This window comes from Pseudophryne corroboree, chromosome 7, assembly GCF_028390025.1.
Source record: "Pseudophryne corroboree isolate aPseCor3 chromosome 7, aPseCor3.hap2, whole genome shotgun sequence".
Taxonomy (NCBI): domain Eukaryota; kingdom Metazoa; phylum Chordata; class Amphibia; order Anura; family Myobatrachidae; genus Pseudophryne; species Pseudophryne corroboree.
The window spans coordinates 503,014,267-503,036,154 of NC_086450.1; the positions used below are offsets into that span (position 1 = coordinate 503,014,267).

A 21,888-nucleotide genomic window follows, 5' to 3' on the forward strand; every position below is an offset into this window, starting at 1 on the left:
GAACAGCTTTTGTTCACCACTTACAGCAAAAGCACCGCGAGACATCAGACAACACGTACATCAGACAAGACATCAACAAGACCTCAATCGGCGACTGTATACTAAAACTCACATAGTTATATGACTGCATTTATAACGCTTGTTTCTTATCTTCATCTCTACAACCTCCAGGTAGTATCCCACATAGTCGACAGGTGATTCTCACATATTAGCATCCACATAATCCCCCCCCCTCATGTATCATCAACTAATGTGCACCCCATTTGTTGCAACCAAAAGCCGATAAGAGCTCGGTAGAGTTTGACAGCCCATCCACAGACCCTTAATACGGGATAAGAAGGATTCAAATGTATACTTCGCAATACCTCGAAGCTTGCTTTAAAACACGTACGGCACGATGATACATGACCCCTCAGACATGGATTCATACACACATGCTTTACTATCTCAATAGGTCATATCTTTCCCACCTTCTCCTCTCCTCCCTTTACCCAATCATAAAAAAGTATTTACATGATGACATATATTTTTCTGTTTGAATTGTTTAGGAAGTGGCAGTTATTGGTGACTGCCAAAGAGTGGACTGTCAAAGTCGAAAAATATCGTTATTCTCATCGCCATGTACCAACCCAAATGCACATGCCCGCTGCTCGTGCACCCACTCCCCCGTGCGTACGCATCCCCTCAGGTTGCGTAAGGGACGCTCCCACGTCGCCTGCGCGTGGGGATGTGCATTTACGGTAGAGTTTGTGTGCGACTAGCGAGCGACTCGATCGCTACATATTTAACCAATATAATGTGTTTTGTAGATATTAATCCCCTTAATAATGTCTGCAAGTATGTTTAGTGTAAATGGTTCAGGGACCAGGGAATTCCTCTTTTCACGATACAAAGGGTCTGACAAAGGTTGAACAGTGGTGTCTGGTACCTAACTGAAGAGTATTTTATTAGAAACAATCCGGTGCTGGTTAGGTAGAGATTAATCGCTCCTGCGTATAGTTATGTCTATGAGTAGGTTATGGACATTTACTGTATTTGCGGTTCATTATCCATGCGGCGGGAATCTTGAGGATACCTCCCATCTGAGCAGTTTGAAATAGTCACAGCCCACCTGTTCAAATCCACCTATGACCTTTTGTCATAGTGCAGAGAGACATTCCTGTGTCCAATGAACAATGAGATTGTAGGGCCCATTGTATTGTACAGTATGTTGTGTATATAAAGACCCCCATAGCCAGACCAGCCTCACTTCTCTCCACAAGGTTTTCCCCGCGATGACTGAGAGCTGGTTTCCAGATAGCGCATGCGATTCATTCCCACGTGTGTAAGTTTTTCTCTGTGGCCATTTCGTTACTCTGTATGTATGCAATTGTTATTTTGTAGCTAACCTATAAGTGTGTGCCATCTATCCTCTTTCTGTTTATTTGTATTTGCAATCGTTTGCTAGTGTTTGTATTTCTGCTTAGTTATTGTGTTTAGGTATTAATGTCAGGTCTGTAGTGTATGAACTGTATCTGATTTCCCCTTTTTACGTACTAAATATCGTCAGTAAAGGTGTTGGAACCTTAGCAAGGAGTGTGTGTTTCACTAGTTAGTATAAAGGGTTTTTGAGCGTCTCAGTCGCTCAAACAGTTTTCATATCATAAAGGTTAATCAACGTTACATTGTGATAATATTACAGTACTAAGGTTTACAGTATAAGCATACCCTTATAGTGTATTGTTACAAGGTAGTCTGTGTGTAAATCAGTGAGCGTCAGCGCCGCTCGTATCCTGCTATCGCGGTACAGCATCTGCTACGCTATTAGCGTAGCATTACGGTACTCGGGCCTCCTATAGCGTGCTCGATACCAAGCGTAAGCCGTGAGCGAACGTGCTGCTCGTGCGTCTCGACCACGGCCTAGCGTCTGCTACGCTAAGTGCATACCATTACGGCACCTCGTGCGCCTATTGCGTATGTTGTCTTTAATAAGTATATTGCTTAGGTTCAAGATAGATAATTAGCATTATCACTGGGAGTTGGGCAGTGTGAGGGCTTTCTCTGCAGGGTGTGGAGTAGGTGCCCCAGGGCGGAAATGAGAGAGTAAAATATAACAGAATCTTCACCTGAAGGGACGGGTTTTGGGGCAACGACTTCCAGAAAGGGGTGTCTGTCATAGGTTGGCGCACGTTGACATTTCTCAACATCTCCTTCCTGATGGATCATATCAACAATCTCCTGCATCCATGTGACACCTGGAGAAATGGGGTCATTCATGAAGAATTAGCATCAGACTAGTAAGGACTCTGGAAGTATATACTTCAATGAAATATAAAGCCGGCAGTGTGAGCCCAATATGTGTGATGACAGCATATTATCAGCCACTATCCTACTACCTGTATCTTTAGAGCGGAATCTCTCACGAGCAGGGCCCTCTTCCCTCATGTAACATGAGCAGAGAAACATGTAACATGTGCAGAGAGAGATATGGATGTGGTGTGTCCAAGCTGAATTCTGAAGTGCAGTATAAAAGTAAAGCTGTCTAGCATGTGTGGGCTACATGCAAAAGCAGCCAGTATTTACCCTGCACAGAAACAATATAACTGTATTTCCTCCGCTTGCACGGCAGCTTGGTTGGTTTTGGCCCATCCCTTTGTGAACATGTGCACAGAAGACTTAATCACCATTTCCTACCTTAAGTAGACTCCCTGGTGCCAATCCCCGAAAGGTACCCTCTATAACGCATGGACTTTGGGGAGAGCGCCCTCCATTACACAGATACCCAATCTGTCAGAGAATAGCTCCCTGGGACCAGCACCACCTAGGGCAGAGCCGGCCCTAGGCATAGGCAAACTAGGCAAATGCCTAGGGCATTTGGCATGCCTAGGGGCACAAGCAGCTTCTGCTGATTAAAATGATATGCGGCATGCCTAAATTATGTGTGTGACTGTGGCTGTATCTGCATACGAAATGCTATATTACAGTGTATTCCTGGAAATCACTGTAATGTTGCATTTCATATGCAGATACAGCCACAGTCGCACACAGAATATAGGCATGCCGCATATCATTTTAATCAGCAGAAACTGCTTGTGCATCCTAGCCACATAGTAATGCACATAAGATGCATTTTCATATAAAAAAGCCACCCAACATTAGCAGAGCTGCCAGCTCACTCACGCCAGGCATCTCCTGCTGCATGGCATATTGAGGCAAGATGTATGAGGACACATCTGTATCCAAGGAGAGGCAGAGGTCACAGTGTTAGCGGCCATGTGAGTGCTGTGTGCGGATGGGTTGGTTGTGCAGGAGTGTTCAGCATATGTGTAAGGGGCAATGGGGGTAATTCCAAGTTGATCGCAGCAGGAATTTTTTTTAGCAGTTGGGCAAAACCATGTGCACTGCAGGGGGGGCAGATATAACATTTGCAGAGAGAGTTAGATTTGGGTGGGTTATTTTGTTTCTGTGCAGGGTAAATACTGGCTGCTTTATTTTTACACTGCAATTTAGATTGCAGATTCAACTCACCACACCCAAATCTAACTCTCTCTGCACATGTTATATCTGCCTCTCCTGCAGTGCACATGGTTTTGCCCAACTGCTAAAAAATTTCCTGCTGCGATCAACTTGGAATTACCCCCAATATGTGTGTCATGTGTATAAATGCGTTAATAATGTGCGGCAATGTGTAAGGGGCACTATGTGTGTTGTGTATAAGTGCACTAATAATGTGTGGCATATGTGGAAGGGACATTATGTGTATAAGGTCATTAATGTGTGACGTGTAAGGGGCATTATGTGTATAAGGGCATTAATAAAGGTTGGCACTGTGTGGTATTATGTGTATAAATACATTACTAATGTGGGGCATTATGTGTATAAAGTGCTCTACAGTGTGGCGTAATGTATAGAAAGGGCACTACTGTGTGGTCTAATGTGAATAAAGAGCAACTAGTAGAGATGAGCGGGTTCGGTTTCTCTGAAACCGAACCCGCACGAACTTCATGTTTTTTTCACGGGTCCGAGCAGACTCGGATCCTCCCGCCTTGCTCGGTTAACCCGAGCGCGCCCGAACGTCATCATGACGCTGTCGGATTCTCGCGAGACTCGGATTCTATATAAGGAGCCGCGCGTCGCCGCCATTTTCACACGTGCATTGAGATTGATAGGGAGAGGACGTGGCTGGCGTCCTCTCCATTAGAAATTAGATTAGAAGAGAGAGAGAGATTGTGCAGAGTCAGACAGAGTTTACCACAGTGACCAGTGCAGTTGTTGTTAGTTAACTTTTATTTATTTTAATATATATCCGTTCTCTGCTATATCCGTTCTCTGCCTGAAAAAAAAACGATACACAGCAGCAGCCAGTCACACAGTGTGACTCAGTCTGTGTGCACTCAGCTCAGCCCAGTGTGCTGCACATCAATGTATAAAAGGCAAAGCTTATAATAATTGTGGGGGAGACTGGGGAGCACTGCAGGTTGTTATAGCAGGAGCCCCCAGGAGTACATAATATTATATTAATTTAAAATTAAACAGTGCACACTTTTGCTGCAGGAGTGCCACTGCCAGTGTGACTAGTGGTGACCAGTGCCTGACCACCAGTATAGTAGTATATTGTTGTATGTATTGTATACTATCTCTTTATCAACCAGTCTATATTAGCAGCAGACACAGTACAGTGCGGTAGTTCACGGCTGTGGCTACCTCTGTGTCGGCAGTCGGAACTCGGCAGGCAGTCCGTCCATCCATAATTGTATTACAATATATACCACCTAACCGTGGTATTTTTTTTTCTTTCTTTATACCGTCATAGTGTCATACTAGTTGTTACGAGTATACTACTATCTCTTTATCAACCAGTGTACAGTGCGGTAGTTCACGGCTGTGGCTACCTCTGTGTCGGCAGTCGGCAGGCAGTCCGTCCATCCATAATTGTATTATTATTATAATATATACCACCTAACCGTGGTTTTTTTTCCATTCTTTATACCGTCGTCATAGTGTCATACTAGTTGTTACGAGTATACTACTATCTCTTTATCAACCAGTGTACAGTGCGGTAGTTCACGGCTGTGGCTACCTCTGTGTCGGCAGTCGGCAGGCAGTCCGTCCATCCATAATTGTATTATTATTATAATATATACCACCTAACCGTGGTTTTTTTTCCATTCTTTATACCGTCGTCATAGTGTCATACTAGTTGTTACGAGTATACTACTATCTCTTTATCAACCAGTGTACAGTGCGGTAGTTCACGGCTGTGGCTACCTCTGTGTCGGCAGTCGGCAGGCAGTCCGTCCATCCATAATTGTATTATTATTATAATATATACCACCTAACCGTGGTTTTTTTTCCATTCTTTATACCGTCGTCATAGTGTCATACTAGTTGTTACGAGTATACTACTATCTCTTTATCAACCAGTGTACAGTGCGGTAGTTCACGGCTGTGGCTACCTCTGTGTCGGCAGTCGGCAGGCAGTCCGTCCATCCATAATTGTATTATTATTATAATATATACCACCTAACCGTGGTTTTTTTTCCATTCTTTATACCGTCGTCATAGTGTCATACTAGTTGTTACGAGTATACTACTATCTCTTTATCAACCAGTGTACAGTGCGGTAGTTCACGGCTGTGGCTACCTCTGTGTCGGCAGTCGGCAGGCAGTCCGTCCATCCATAATTGTATTATTATTATAATATATACCACCTAACCGTGGTTTTTTTTCCATTCTTTATACCGTCGTCATAGTGTCATACTAGTTGTTACGAGTATACTACTATCTCTTTATCAACCAGTGTACAGTGCGGTAGTTCACGGCTGTGGCTACCTCTGTGTCGGCAGTCGGCAGGCAGTCCGTCCATCCATAATTGTATTATTATTATAATATATACCACCTAACCGTGGTTTTTTTTCCATTCTTTATACCGTCGTCATAGTGTCATACTAGTTGTTACGAGTATACTACTATCTCTTTATCAACCAGTGTACAGTGCGGTAGTTCACGGCTGTGGCTACCTCTGTGTCGGCAGTCGGCAGGCAGTCCGTCCATCCATAATTGTATTATTATTATAATATATACCACCTAACCGTGGTTTTTTTTCCATTCTTTATACCGTCGTCATAGTGTCATACTAGTTGTTACGAGTATACTACTATCTCTTTATCAACCAGTGTACAGTGCGGTAGTTCACGGCTGTGGCTACCTCTGTGTCGGCAGTCGGCAGGCAGTCCGTCCATCCATAATTGTATTATTATTATAATATATACCACCTAACCGTGGTTTTTTTTCCATTCTTTATACCGTCGTCATAGTGTCATACTAGTTGTTACGAGTATACTACTATCTCTTTATCAACCAGTGTACAGTGCGGTAGTTCACGGCTGTGGCTACCTCTGTGTCGGCAGTCGGCAGGCAGTCCGTCCATTCATAATTGTATTATTATTATAATATATACCACCTAACCGTGGTTTTTTTTCCATTCTTTATACCGTCGTCATAGTGTCATACTAGTTGTTACGAGTATACTACTATCTCTTTATCAACCAGTGTACAGTGCGGTAGTTCACGGCTGTGGCTACCTCTGTGTCGGCAGTCGGCAGGCAGTCCGTCCATCCATAATTGTATTATTATTATAATATATACCACCTAACCGTGGTTTTTTTTCCATTCTTTATACCGTCGTCATAGTGTCATACTAGTTGTTACGAGTATACTACTATCTCTTTATCAACCAGTGTACAGTGCGGTAGTTCACGGCTGTGGCTACCTCTGTGTCGGCAGTCGGCAGGCAGTCCGTCCATCCATAATTGTATTATTATTATAATATATACCACCTAACCGTGGTTTTTTTTTCATTCTTTATACCGTCGTCATAGTGTCATACTAGTTGTTACGAGTATACTACTATCTCTTTATCAACCAGTGTACAGTGCGGTAGTTCACGGCTGTGGCTACCTCTGTGTCGGCAGTCGGCAGGCAGTCCGTCCATCCATAATTGTATTATTATTATAATATATACCACCTAACCGTGGTTTTTTTATACCACCTAACCGTGGCAGTCCGTCCATAATTGTATACTAGTAAACTATCCAATCCATCCATCTCCATTGTTTACCTGAGGTGCCTTTTAGTTCTGCCTATAAAATATGGAGAACAAAAAAGTTGAGGTTCCAAAATTAGGGAAAGATCAAGATCCACTTCCACCTCGTGCTGAAGCTGCTGCCACTAGTCATGGCCGAGACGATGAAATGCCAGCAACGTCGTCTGCCAAGGCCGATGCCCAATGTCATAGTACAGAGCATGTCAAATCCAAAACACCAAATATCAGAAAAAAAAGGACTCCAAAACCTAAAATAAAATTGTCGGAGGAGAAGCGTAAACTTGCCAATATGCCATTTACCACACGGAGTGGCAAGGAACGGCTGAGGCCCTGGCCTATGTTCATGGCTAGTGGTTCAGCTTCACATGAGGATGGAAGCACTCAGCCTCTCGCTAGAAAACTGAAAAGACTCAAGCTGGCAAAAGCACCGCAAAGAACTGTGCGTTCTTTGAAATCCCAAATCCACAAGGAGAGTCCAATTGTGTCGTTTGCGATGCCTGACCTTCCCAACACTGGACGTGAAGAGCATGCGCCTTCCACTATTTGCATGCCCCCTGCAAGTGCTGGAAGGAGCACCCGCAGTCCAGTTCCTGATAGTCAGATTGAAGATGTCAGTGTTGAAGTACACCAGGATGAGGAGGATATGGGTGTTGCTGGCGCTGGGGAGGAAATTGACCAGGAGGATTCTGATGGTGAGGTGGTTTGTTTAAGTCAGGCACCCGGGGAGACACCTGTTGTCCGTGGGAGGAATATGGCCGTTGACATGCCAGGTGAAAATACCAAAAAAATCAGCTCTTCGGTGTGGAGGTATTTCACCAGAAATGCGGACAACAGGTGTCAAGCCGTGTGTTCCCTTTGTCAAGCTGTAATAAGTAGGGGTAAGGACGTTAACCACCTCGGAACATCCTCCCTTATACGTCACCTGCAGCGCATTCATAATAAGTCAGTGACAAGTTCAAAAACTTTGGGTGACAGCGGAAGCAGTCCACTGACCAGTAAATCCCTTCCTCTTGTAACCAAGCTCACGCAAACCACCCCACCAACTCCCTCAGTGTCAATTTCCTCCTTCCCCAGGAATGCCAATAGTCCTGCAGGCCATGTCACTGGCAAGTCTGACGAGTCCTCTCCTGCCTGGGATTCCTCCGATGCATCCTTGCGTGTAACGCCTACTGCTGCTGGCGCTGCTGTTGTTGCCGCTGGGAGTCGATGGTCATCCCAGAGGGGAAGTCTTAAGCCCACTTGTACTACTTCCAGTAAGCAATTGACTGTTCAACAGTCCTTTGCGAGGAAGATGAAATATCACAGCAGTCATCCTACTGCAAAGCGGATAACTGAGTCCTTGACAACTATGTTGGTGTTAGACGTGCGTCCGGTATCCGCCGTTAGTTCACAGGGAACTAGACAATTTATTGAGGCAGTGTGCCCCCGTTACCAAATACCATCTAGGTTCCACTTCTCTAGGCAGGCGATACCGAGAATGTACACGGACGTCAGAAAAAGACTCACCAGTGTCCTAAAAAATGCAGTTGTACCCAATGTCCACTTAACCACGGACATGTGGACAAGTGGAGCAGGGCAGGGTCAGGACTATATGACTGTGACAGCCCACTGGGTAGATGTATGGACTCCCGCCGCAAGAACAGCAGCGGCGGCACCAGTAGCAGCATCTCGCAAACGCCAACTCTTTCCTAGGCAGGCTACGCTTTGTATCACCGCTTTCCAGAATACGCACACAGCTGAAAACCTCTTACGGCAACTGAGGAAGATCATCGCGGAATGGCTTACCCCAATTGGACTCTCCTGTGGATTTGTGGCATCGGACAATGCCAGCAATATTGTGTGTGCATTAAATATGGGCAAATTCCAGCACGTCCCATGTTTTGCACATACCTTGAATTTGGTGGTGCAGAATTTTTTAAAAAACGACAGGGGCGTGCAAGAGATGCTGTCGGTGGCCAGAAAAATTGCGGGACACTTTCGGCGTACAGGCACCACGTACAGAAGACTGGAGCACCACCAAAAACTACTGAACCTGCCCTGCCATCATCTGAAGCAAGAAGTGGTAACGAGGTGGAATTCAACCCTCTATATGCTTCAGAGGTTGGAGGAGCAGCAAAAGGCCATTCAAGCCTATACAATTGAGCACGATATAGGAGATGGAATGCACCTGTCTCAAGTGCAGTGGAGAATGATTTCAACGTTGTGCAAGGTTCTGATGCCCTTTGAACTTGCCACACGTGAAGTCAGTTCAGACACTGCCAGCCTGAGTCAGGTCATTCCCCTCATCAGGCTTTTGCAGAAGAAGCTGGAGGCATTGAAGAAGGAGCTAACACGGAGCGATTCCGCTAGGCATGTGGGACTTGTGGATGCAGCCCTTAATTCGCTTAACAAGGATTCACGGGTGGTCAATCTGTTGAAATCAGAGCACTACATTTTGGCCACCGTGCTCGATCCTAGATTTAAAGCCTACCTTGGATCTCTCTTTCCGGCAGACACAGGTCTGCTGGGGTTGAAAGACCTGCTGGTGACAAAATTGTCAAGTCAAGCGGAACGCGACCTGTCAACATCTCCTCCTTCACATTCTCCCGCAACTGGGGGTGCGAGGAAAAGGCTCAGAATTCCGAGCCCACCCGCTGGCGGTGATGCAGGGCAGTCTGGAGCGACTGCTGATGCTGACATCTGGTCCGGACTGAAGGACCTGACAACGATTACGGACATGTCGTCTACTGTCACTGCATATGATTCTCTCAACATTGATAGAATGGTGGAGGATTATATGAGTGACCGCATCCAAGTAGGCACGTCACACAGTCCGTACTTATACTGGCAGGAAAAAGAGGCAATTTGGAGGCCCTTGCACAAACTGGCTTTATTCTACCTAAGTTGCCCTCCCACAAGTGTGTACTCCGAAAGAGTGTTTAGTGCCGCCGCTCACCTTGTCAGCAATCGGCGTACGAGGTTACATCCAGAAAATGTGGAGAAGATGATGTTCATTAAAATGAATTATAATCAATTCCTCCGCGGAGACATTGACCAGCAGCAATTGCCTCCACAAAGTACACAGGGAGCTGAGATGGTGGATTCCAGTGGGGACGAATTGATAATCTGTGAGGAGGGGGATGTACACGGTGATATATCGGAGGGTGAAGATGAGGTGGACATCTTGCCTCTGTAGAGCCAGTTTGTGCAAGGAGAGATTAATTGCTTCTTTTTTGGGGGGGGTCCAAACCAACCCGTCATATCAGTCACAGTCGTGTGGCAGACCCTGTCACTGAAATGATGGGTTGGTTAAAGTGTGCATGTCCTGTTTTGTTTATACAACATAAGGGTGGGTGGGAGGGCCCAAGGATAATTCCATCTTGCACCTCTTTTTTCTTTTCTTTTTCTTTGCATCATGTGCTGATTGGGGAGGGTTTTTTGGAAGGGACATCCTGCGTGACACTGCAGTGCCACTCCTAGATGGGCCCGGTGTTTGTGTCGGCCACTAGGGTCGCTAATCTTACTCACACAGCTACCTCATTGCGCCTCTTTTTTTCTTTGCGTCATGTGCTGTTTGGGGAGGGTTTTTTGGAAGGGACATCCTGCGTGACACTGCAGTGCCACTCCTAGATGTGCCCGGTGTTTGTGTCGGCCACTAGGGTCGCTAATCTTACTCACACAGTCAGCTACCTCATTGCGCCTCTTTTTTTCTTTGCGTCATGTGCTGTTTGGGGAGGGTTTTTTGGAAGGGACATCCTGCGTGACACTGCAGTGCCACTCCTAGATGGGCCCGGTGTTTGTGTCGGCCACTAGGGTCGCTAATCTTACTCACACAGCTACCTCATTGCGCCTCTTTTTTTCTTTGCGTCATGTGCTGTTTGGGGAGGGTTTTTTGGAAGGGACATCCTGCGTGACACTGCAGTGCCACTCCTAGATGGGCCCGGTGTTTGTGTCGGCCACTAGGGTCGCTAATCTTACTCACACAGCTACCTCATTGCGCCTCTTTTTTTCTTTGCGTCATGTGCTGTTTGGGGAGGGTTTTTTGGAAGGGACATCCTGCGTGACACTGCAGTGCCACTCCTAGATGGGCCCGGTGTTTGTGTCGGCCACTAGGGTCGCTTATCTTACTCACACAGCGACCTCGGTGCAAATTTTAGGACTAAAAATAATATTGTGAGGTGTGATGTGTTCAGAATAGGCTGAAAATGAGTGTAAATTATGTTTTTTGAGGTTAATAATACTTTGGGATCAAAATTACCCCCAAATTCTATGATTTAAGCTGTTTTTTAGGGTTTTTTGAAAAAAACACCCGAATCCAAAACACACCCGAATCCGACAAAAATAATTCGGTGAGGTTTTGCCAAAACGCGTTCGAACCCAAAACACGGCCGCGGAACCGAACCCAAAACCAAAACACAAAACCCGAAAAATTTCAGGCGCTCATCTCTAGCAACTAGGTGCTTCATCGCGCCCTACGGGCGCTCTTCACACCGTCGCAAGGGGCTACGCCCCCTTAACCCTTGCATGCCTTTCTGGGGTTCAATATTTGTATTATATGGAGTATTACCTGCATTCCTTTGTTAGTGGTTAAATATTGCACAATGAAAGGGCGTGCGATGGTGAAGGAGGCGCAGCTCCTTGCGACGGTGTGAACAGCACCTGCAGGGCATGATGTACAGAATGTAGCGGGTGTGGGGGGGACTGCGGATGGTGTCTGTAGATGCTGCGGGTGGAGGGGGGGGCGGAAGTGGGGGTGGGGCCCGGATGGTGAATTGTCGGGAGGTGCTGCGGGTGGGGGAGGGGCAGAGGAGTGGGGGATGCAGATGGGGGAGGGGTCCAGAGGCACTGCAGGTGGGGGGGGGGCAGGAGTGCCATGGGTGGGAGAGGGGCAGGTGTGGGGATGTTGTGGATGGGTGAAGGGTTCCGGAGGTGCTGTGGGATGGGAAGGGGCGGAAGTGCCGCTGGTGGGGTAGGGGTCCGCAGGCGCCATGGGTAGGGGAGGGGCAGGTACGGGTGTTGCGGCGGATGGGGAAGGAGGTCTGGAGGTGCTGCAGGTGGTGGAGGGGCAGGTGCGGGGGTGTCATTGGTGGGGGAGGGGGGGACCGCGGATGGAGGAGGGTGTCTGCAGATGCTGCGGGTGGAGGGGGGCAGGTGTGGGGGGAGACATATAAGGGGGGTGAATGGTGGAGGGGGCCTGGAGGTGCTGGGGGTGGTGAAGGGGCGGAGGAGTGGGAGCCGCGGGTGGTGTAGGGGGTCTGGAGGCACAGCATGTGGGGGAGGGGTGGAGTGTCGCATGTGGTGGAGGGGAAGGTGCGGAGGTGTGGTGCATTGGGGAGAGGTCTGGAGGTGCTGCGGGTACTGTACATGCCAAAAAGGTAGTTGGAGGGTATGCAGTAACAGGGCTAGGACAGGGGTGACAGGGTCAGAACAGGGTTGACGGGGCCAGGACAGGGGTGACAGGGTCAGAACAGGGGTGACGGGGCCAGGACAGGGGTGACGGGGCCAGGACAGGGGTGACAGGGCCAGGACAGGGGCGACGGGGCCAGGACAGAAATGGCAGGGACAGGATAGGGGTGACAGGGCCAGGGTAGGGGCGGCAGGACCAGGACAGGGGTGACAGGGCCAGTATAGGGTTGACAGGGCAAGCACAGGGGTGACAGGGCCAGGATAGGGGTAACAGGGCCAGCATAAGGGTGACAGGGCCAGGATAAGGGTGAAAGGGACAGGATAAGGGTGAAAGGGCCAGGATAAGGGTGGCAGGTCAAGGCCAGGGGTGACAGGGACATGACAGAACACAGGGCACGGGAGAGATTGGTATTAGGGACAAAACAGTGGTGACAGACAGATGTGTCTTACCGGAGTCACTGCTGCTGGCTGCTGCTGTTCTACTCCAACCTGTTGGGATCTGCTGCTGGTGGAGACTTGGCATGGCTGATTCTCTTAGGCTGAAGTCCTGCTTCCTCTGCCCGTCCGCATCCCTCCCCCCCTCCTCAGTCACACACCGCAGACCTCGCGCAGCTGCCGGGCACTGTGGTAAGGTGAGACTGGGAGTGACTGGTTAGCCCCCAGGAGATGCTGCGGCTGGAGGGATGAGGGGGTCATAGCATGCACGTGGCGCGGACCTCGCGGCTGCTGGGCACTGTGGTAAGAGGAGACTGGGAGTGACTGGTTAGCTCCCAGGAGACGCTGCGGCTGGAGGGAGGAGGGGGTCAGAGCCTGCAAGCAGCTCGGACTTCTGCAGCGCTACCCGCCGGCTAAAGTGTGTGAATGAGCTGGGCGCACCTCACTGCGGGTGGCAGCGCTGCAGCTAGCGGTGGGGTTGCCGGGGCTGGAGATAACAGAGGCAGTACGGAAAGTGCACAGCGGCAGGTGCCCCACAAAACTGCAGCTAAGAAACGTGGAGTGTGCCAGAAAGTGACGCTCCTCCGCGCCAGAGAGACCCTGCTGAGTATGCTGATGTGGGGGGTCAAGCACACAGTGAGCCGGTGCCCGTCTGTCTGTACGGCATACCCCCTCACACACCCCCATAACTCCCAAATGTCCCGATTTTCACGGGACGTTCCCATTTTTTGGGGTCTGTCCTGCTGTCCCACACTCGGGTCGCAGTGTCCCGCGGTGGTGTGGGGGGGGGCAGTTGGAAAGCTCCTGTACTCGCTGTTCTGCTTAGCAGAGCAGCGGTGAATAGTGGAGACAGAGGGAGAGGGGGCATCAGGGGGTACGGATTAAGGGGGGGTTCCAGCAGCAGAGCCGGATTAAGGGGGGGGGGGAAGGCGGTACGTACTGTTGGCCCCACAGTTTTAGGGGTCTCCCCGGCTTGAGTAGCTCTGTCCCAGCTCAGAAGCTCCCCCGTCCTGCCAGTAACAGCGGCAGCATTGTGCTACAGTCAGCACACGCTGCTGCGTGTTGGCAGGTCTGTGGTGTTGCAGGGAGGCAGCAGTCTCCCTGCTTTCTTCTGCCAGTGCGGGTGTGTAGGGGGGAGCGACCACCTCCTCTGGATTTAGCCCTAGCTGAGGGGCCAAAATTCCATTAAAAAAAAAAAACCCGGAATTTGCATAAGGGGCGTGGTCTCACGTGGCGCGATTAGGCCACGCCCCCAACCCCATAGCAGGCACAGCAATGATATAGGGCTACCCTGTCTCAAGTGCCCTGGGCCCCCCGAACTCATAATCAGCCCCTGGGGGCATGCCAGCAGCTCACGGAGCGCTGAGCAAGCCCCCTCACTGACGAAAACGGGGGCCCTCCCGTGAAGCCACGCCCCCTTTTCGCTGTGTGTGTGTGTGTGTGTGTGTGTGTGTGTGTGTGTGTCCCTCCTGCCTGAAGAAAGCTCCTGAAGAAAGTTGGGAGGAATGCATCCCTGCCTGTGCAATGCCCATACTATCTGCTTCTGCTCCTAGTCTCCTATAGATTTGGCCAGATCTGTGACTCATTTGACTAACTCCGCCCAGTTTTGTGACTCCGCCCAGCGTTAGCAAATGAATCACAAAGTCACAGATCTGGGCTATTATATAGGAGATATGGTGTGGTGTAATGTGAATAAGGAGCAATTTGGTGTGATGTAATGTGAATAAGGGGCACTACTGTGAGGAATAACGTTTATAAGGTAAAGTGGTACTACTGTGTGATGTAACGTGAAGAAGGGACACTACCGCATGATATAATGTGAATAAAGTTGCACTACTGTGTAGCGTAACTTGAATTGGGGGTACTATTGTGTGGCCATGCCCCTTCCCAGCAAGAACACACCCCTTTTTGGACTGTGCGTTGAATGTGCGCACTGTTTCTATTTAAAATATAGGGGGTAGGAACACCAAAATGAGGACTGTTGTGGGTGAGGGGTGATGATATTGGGAAAGGGGTGCAGGGTCAGAGGCAGAACTAGCGGTGGTGCTAGGGGCACCAGCCAAAATCTTGCCTAGGCCACCATATTGGTTAGGGCCGGCTCTGACCTAGGCCACACCACCGTGGTAGCTAAGCTGGGCTTAAAGGAGGCAGCCTAGCTGCCCAGACCCTGTTCTATATCTGACCGAGGGCAGGCTAACGAGGGGTTATGGCTTCTGTTGGACTGATCTAGCTAGCATGTTAAAGCATTGGACCAGCTCCAGTGGGGGCCTTCCTACAGTACTTTGTAGACCTGTCAAAGGCTAAATGGCATTGGGCTAGGCCCGCGCCTTGCTGACAGAGCAGGGAACGTTGCACCTGGCCGGGACAGCACTCAAGAGTAACACTAGCTGTTATGAGCCACGGCTGTGGCTCATTTCCATTTTGCATTTTGGTTATGTATTTTATGTTATACTTCTGTTTATGTTCTCCGTGGGTGTCATGGGGTGCTCGGATCTCACCCTTAAGGAGAGGATACTGTTATGAACCACAGGTAGTGGTTCATTCCTATTTTATGTTTATAAGTTGTCTTACAGGCCAGGATTTCCCGTTGCTCTGTTTAAGAATACTCTTGTTTGCTGCCGGTGGTGAGTCTGTGTAATTGCAGCTTGATCCCATGTGTTCAGCCTCACCTGGCTGCTAATTGCATCTTGTCAGTTTGGAGTCATGCAACAGGGCAGCTGCATGACATAATTAATTAGGCCTCTCTGTTATATGCTGGCTGAGTGCAATTCACAGACGCTGGTGATATTTCTAGGTTTCCAGTCTTCCAGAGTGCTTGAGTTCTGAGCTTGTTCCTGCCAGTTCCTGAGCTCCTGTCTAGCAGTGTCTGTCTAGCTGCTTCCTGTGTCGATTCCTGTGTCAGTCCCTGTGTCGATTCCTGTGTCTGATCCCGTGTCCTGCCGTGAAGGGTTCCTGTCCAGAAGTCCTGTGGCTTTGCCTATGCCTGGTCGAGTTTTTGGCTTCTTGGTGTCCACCGGTCTGTCGTTTGGGATTCTGCCTGTCCTCCAGTTCTGAGAGTCTGTGTCGGCAGCATTGGGGGTTCCTGTCCGTTTGCCAGTATTTGTACCGGTTCCGTGAGTAGCGGCTTTGCCGCGTCCGTCGGCCTAGGCCGCTGTATTCCTTGGTTATATCTGTCACTGGTGTTTTGCAGAGGGTTCTGCTTATGCTGTCACCGCCGATACACAAAAGTATTGTGTCGGCGTGTGGACAGCATTTCCTTTGTTGTTCTTTTCCTTTGGCGGCAAGCCGCACATACATTTAGTTTTAGGCTAGTCAGTAGCCCCTGGCTTTGGTTGTTTCAGTTAGAGGGCCCCTTGTTATTACCCTGTCTCAGTTCACTCTTTGTCTCTCCTTAAGACCTGAGGGGGCATCGGAGTTGGGCAGACTTAATCCGCCCTTCAAACGCGGCTGCCATGGGCCCAAGAAACCATAGTCTCGCAAGAGTGAATTGACAGCACGGGTAAAACAACGGAGGTAGGGTGCCAGGGGCTATTCCTATTCCGTTTCCCTTTCCCAGCATTACGTCCTGGTGCTCTGGACTCTCTTTATAACATCTCCCTTGTTCTGAGCACCAGGAACCTAACATTATCACCAGCCATACCACAAAAAAGAAATAAAACTTTTTTCTTTTTTGGCCCAGTCCAGTGTCTAGTCTAGAATCCAGTCCGGTGTTTAGAATCCAGTCCTGTCTAGAATTCAGTGTGCAGAATCCAGTCCGGTGTTTAGAAATCCAGTCCTGTCTAGAACTCAGAGTGCAGAATCCAATCCGGTATTTAAAAAAAACCCAGTCTTGTTTTGTCTAGTTTAAAAATTTAGTCTTGTCTTGTCTAGTTTTAAATCCTCCTATGTCTACTATGCAAGCCCTGCAGGCATCTATCTCAGCCCTGAACTCTGCTTTCAGTGCTTTGAGACCTGAGCGACTAGAAGTTTTGCAGCAATCCTTAAAGCAACTGCAAAACCTTCTGACTAAAATCTTGCTCATTTTGCCAGAAGTCGTTGAGAGTACATCTATCTCTAAAGAGACTCTTGTTCACAGTATGGTGACAAGAGAATCCTCTGGTTTAATTGAAGAGAAAAGGTTTAAAAGTTTTCTGCGGCCAGAGGAGCGTCTGCGTTGCAGAAACTTAAACTTATGCCTATATTGTGGGGGTTTAGGCCACTATCTGCAGACCAGTGAGTTGCGCAAGCCAAAGTGTGGTGACAAGTCCTGCCCTCTGGCCAAGTTGAGTCAGGATACAAGACCTGCTCCTGTCTCTACTGTGGCAGAGGTACTTGTCACACAACCCACATTTAAAAGCACTCTGTCCTATAATTGGGGTCCTTGGGCTAGGGAGCCCCATTATAGATTCAGGAACCTAAGGAGAATGTTTCTCTCCTTTCTTGAGGTTCCTGTTGAAGCAGAGTTGCAAGCCCCTGGAGTGGTGCCCGATGCCCAGGTTCCTGGAGTGGTGCTCGATGCCCAGGTTCCTGGAGTGGTGCCCGATGCCCAGGTTCCTGGAGTGGTGCCCGTTGCCCAGGGTCCTGGAGTGGTGCCCGTTGCCCAGGGTCCTGGAGTGGTGCCCGTTGCCCAGGGTCCTGGAGTGGTGCCTGTTGCCCAGGGTCCTGGAGTGGTGCCCGATGCTCAGGATCTTGGAGCGGTACCCAATGCCCAGAGTGCTGGAGCGGTACCCGATGCCCAGAGTGCTGGAGCGGTACCCGATGCCCAGAGTGCTGGAGCGGTACCCGATGCCCAGAGTGCTGGAGCGGTACCCGATGCCCAGAGGGCTGGAGCGGTACCCGATGCCCAGAACGCTGGAGCGGTACCCGATGCTCTAGCTTATAGAGGGACATCAAATATTATAGCTCAGGTTTCCATACCAGATGGGGTCTCAGAAGCTGTTACCCCAGGTAGGGACTTGAAAAGCGCAACTCCAGAGAAGGTGTCTAAAACCATAGTTCTAGAAGGGAACTCGAGAAGCAAAACCCCAGAAGGGATCTTTGAAGTAATATCCCCAAGTGGGGTCTCGAGAGACAAAGCCCCAAAGAAGGGTCTAGAAGTCGCTTCCCCAGGAAAGGACTCAAGAGGCATAGCGTTAGTGGAGGTTCTGAAGGTTATAGCTTCAGCAAAAGTCCCGGAAGTCATAGTCCCGGGAGGAATTTCGATAATTATCGACTCAGAGAGGGAAGCCGATGGCTCGGTCCCAGTGAGGGAAGCCGATGGCTCGGTCCCAGTGAGGGAGGCCGATGGCTCGGTCCCAGTGGGGGAGGCCGACGGCTCTGTCCCAGTAAAAGAATCCGAGATGCTGACCCCAGCGGGGTTCCCGAAGGTCACTGCCCCGGGTGGGGTTCAGAAAGTCACTGCCCCGGGTGGGGTTCAGAAAGTCACTGCCCCGGGTGGGGTTCAGAAAGTCACTGCCCCGGGTGGGGTTCAGAAAGTCACTGCCCCAGGTGGGGTTCAGAAAGTCTCAGCCTCGAGTAAGGTCAATAGTGACCAGGTCCTAGCAAAGCACTCTAGTCAGTCAGATGGGAATGAAGCAGATCCTGACTCTGTTGATATCTCAACATCTATAATCTTTGATGGGGACTTAGTCCAATTTCTGGCGCTTTTCAAACACTATTACATCATTATGTTGTCTAGACCATTTCTGAGCATCACTTCAGAGAACCTTGTGCTCTATCTGATCTATTCTTTTAGAGGAGAGCCTTTTGAGTGGGCGACCAGCCTAATGAAAGCTGAAGATCCCATTCTTCAGGATCCCCCAGCATTCAGTGATGCAGTTATTAAAAGATATGGTTCCAAAGAAATTGGTTCAGGTTCCTCTAGGTCACTTATCTTATCTGCTGAGACTTCACCGTATACTGTAGACTCGGTACAAGAGTCTCAGCCTGTTGTTTTGACTGCAGGATGTGCTTTTCTGTCTTCTTCTAATAGTAGTACTTTGCCTGAAAGTTCAGTTCCCAAGGGTAAGAGACCTATCTCTGATTTGAACGCAGCCTTGCTGGGTGGTACCATCAGTTCAGATAATGTTTGGGAAATTACCTTGGTCAGACCTAAAGAGCTTTGTAAAAAGAAGAAGAAGAAAAATAAATAATTTTTGACTCTTGCCTTGATAAAAATAAAAAATAAAGATTTTTGTTCTTCCTTGTCTTGTGTCCAGTGGCCACCGTCAAGGGGAGGGCACTGTTACAAGCTGTTGTTACAGCTTGTTTCTGTTTTCTTGTCTGTTAGACCAGTGTGTCAGGTTTTTTTTTGTATCCCTTGTGTTGGATAGTCTGAATTTTGGGGTCCTTTGACCCCTCCTCAAGGGGGGGGGGGGTAATGTTATGAGCCACGGCTGTGGCTCATTTCCATTTTGCATTTTGGTTATGTATTTTATGTTATACTTCTGTTTATGTTCCCCGTGGGTGTCATGGGGTGCTCGGATCTCACCCTTAAGGAGAGGATACTGTTATGAACCACAGGTAGTGGTTCATTCCTATTTTATGTTTATAAGTTGTCTTGCGGGCCAGGATTTCCTGTTGCTCTGCTTAAGAATACTCTTGTTTGCTGCCGGTGGTGAGTCTGTGTAATTGCAGCTTGTTCCCATGTGTTCAGCCTCACCTGGCTGCTTATTGCATCTTGTCAGTTTGGAGTCATGCAACAGGGCAGCTGCATGACATAATTAATTAGGCCTCTCTGTTATATGCTGGCTGAGTGCAATTCACAGACGCTGGTGATATTTCTAGGTTTCCAGTCTTCCAGAGTGCTTGAGTTCTGAGCTTGTTCCTGCCAGTTCCTGAGCTCCTGTCTAGCAGTGTCTGTCTAGCTGCTTCCTGTGTCGATTCCTGTGTCAGTCCCTGTGTCGATTCCTGTGTCTGATCCCGTGTCCTGCCGTGAAGCGTTCCTGTCCAGAAGTCCTGTGGCTTTGCCTATGCCTGGTCGAGTTTCTGGCTTCTTGGTGTCCACCGGTCTGTCGTTTGGGATTCTGCCTGTGTTCCAGTTCTGAGAGTCTGTGTCGGCAGCATTGGGGGTTCCTGTCCGTTTGCCAGTATTTGTACCAGTGCCGTGAGTAGCGGCTTTGCCGCGTCCGTCGGCCTAGGCCGCTGTATTCCTTGGTTATATCTGTCACTGGTGTTTTGCAGAGGGTTCTGCTTATGCTGTCACCGCCGAAACACAAAAGTATTGTGTCGGCGTGTGGACAGCATTTCCTTTGTTGTTCTTTTCCTTTGGCGGCAAGCCGCACATACATTTAGTTTTAGGCTAGTCAGTAGCCCCTGGCTTTGGTTGTTTCAGTTAGAGGGCCCCTTGTTATTACCCTGTCTCAGTTCACTCTTTGTCTCTCCTTAAGACCTGAGGGGGCATCGGAGTTGGGCAGACTTAATCCGCCCTTCAAACGCGGCTGCCATGGGCCCAAGAAACCATAGTCTCGCAAGAGTGAATTAACAGCACGGGTAAAACAACGGAGGTAGGGTGCCAGGGGCTATTCCCATTCCATTTCCCTTTCCCAGCATTACGTCCTGGTGCTCTGGACTCTCTTTATAACATCTCCCTTGTTCTAAGCACCAGGAACCTAACACTAGCTAGAAGCTACACACTATAATACAATTATTGGGCCGATTCGGCAGTAATCAGGTGATCAGCCTGTATATGCATGCCCGCTTTGGCTAATTGCCGATAAAACTCCCCAAAAAGTCCAGAAACTCCCGGATTCTATTATTTGATAGGTCAGTCCGGACAAAAGATGTCGGCCAAAAGGTTCCAATATTGGCCCTCATTCCGAGTTGTTCGCTCGTTATTTTCCTTTGCATCGGTGCGATTTTCCGCTAACTGCGCATGCGCAATGTTCGCACTGCGGCTGCGCCAAGTAAATTTGCCCTTGAAGTTTGGTATTTTACTCACGGCATTACGAGGTTTTTTCTTCGTTCTGCTGATCGTAGTGTGATTGACAGGAAGTGGGTGTTTCTGGGCGGAAACTGGACGTTTTATGGGAGTGTGTGAAAAACGCTGCCTTTTCTGGGAAAAACGCGGGAGTGGCTGGAGAAACGGGGAGTGTCTGGGCGAACGCTGGGTGTGTTTGTGACGTCAAACCAGGAACGACAAGCACTGAACTGATCGCACTGGAAGAGTAAGTCTCGAGCTACTCAGAAACTGCACAGAAAAATCTTTTCGCAATATTGCGAATACTTCGTTCGCAATTCTGCTAAGCTAAAAAACACTCCCAGAGGGCGGCGGCTTAGCGTGTGTAATGCTGCGAAAAGCGGCTAGCGAGCGAACAACTCGGAATGAGGGCCCTTGAGCAGTGTGTGGGTATTTGTCCATACTCCGATTCGGAGCTCACATAGGTAACAGTTACCCTCAGGTGGTGCACGAGACGGCTAATTCAGAGCCGCACCAGCCCTTCCCATGGTATACAAGCATCTGAGGCGCCTACTTTGTCCATCTTTAGACACAACAATCCAAGTTGAGGGTCCAGATATTACGACATCCGAGTTGGCCTGAGGTGCGAGTTCCTGGCCGAACTCGTGCAGTTTTTAAAGCGGCCACCCTGTACAGGGCCTCGTACACGATTGCTGCTTTAAAAAAAGTCTGAGTTTCGGGCGGGAACCCGCACCTCAGGCCAACTTGGATGTCATTACATCTGGCCCGATGTTTCTTTATCGGAGTATGGCCTCCATTGTGTCGGAGTTTGCAACCAGGTCAACAATATACCCGTGACTCTCCCATATCACACCCGTCAGAGAGTGCAGCTGAATAGCAACCTCCCAGTCACCGCCCACTAGGTTTCCATTACATCCCTGAGACTGTGCGTCATACCTGATTTCGGAAAAGCCGCCACCAGAGTGTCCTCAGGGTGTGCCCGGAAATTCCAAATCTCGCTCCAAGTGTCACATGTTTTCTTATCCAGTGGGACACCCGAAACATACCCGACGAGCGGCCGCTGCATCACGTAGTTTCCAAAATGCTGAGCGTTCTGCTGAAAAGCCAT

General features: G+C 49.0%; 1 protein-coding gene across 1 annotated transcript in view; it reads right to left on the minus strand.

Annotated features, from left to right (window-relative positions):
- Positions 1 to 21,888, minus strand: part of LOC134945808 (sulfotransferase 1C1-like) — a 51,240-nt gene extending 29,352 nt beyond the window's left edge. The window contains exons 1-2 of the mRNA XM_063935319.1: positions 21,717 to 21,888; positions 2,106 to 2,234 (exon numbers count right to left, since the gene is read on the minus strand). Coding sequence (XP_063791389.1) covers positions 2,106 to 2,234; positions 21,717 to 21,888 — 301 coding nt within the window. The remainder of the gene's footprint in view (positions 1 to 2,105; positions 2,235 to 21,716) is intronic.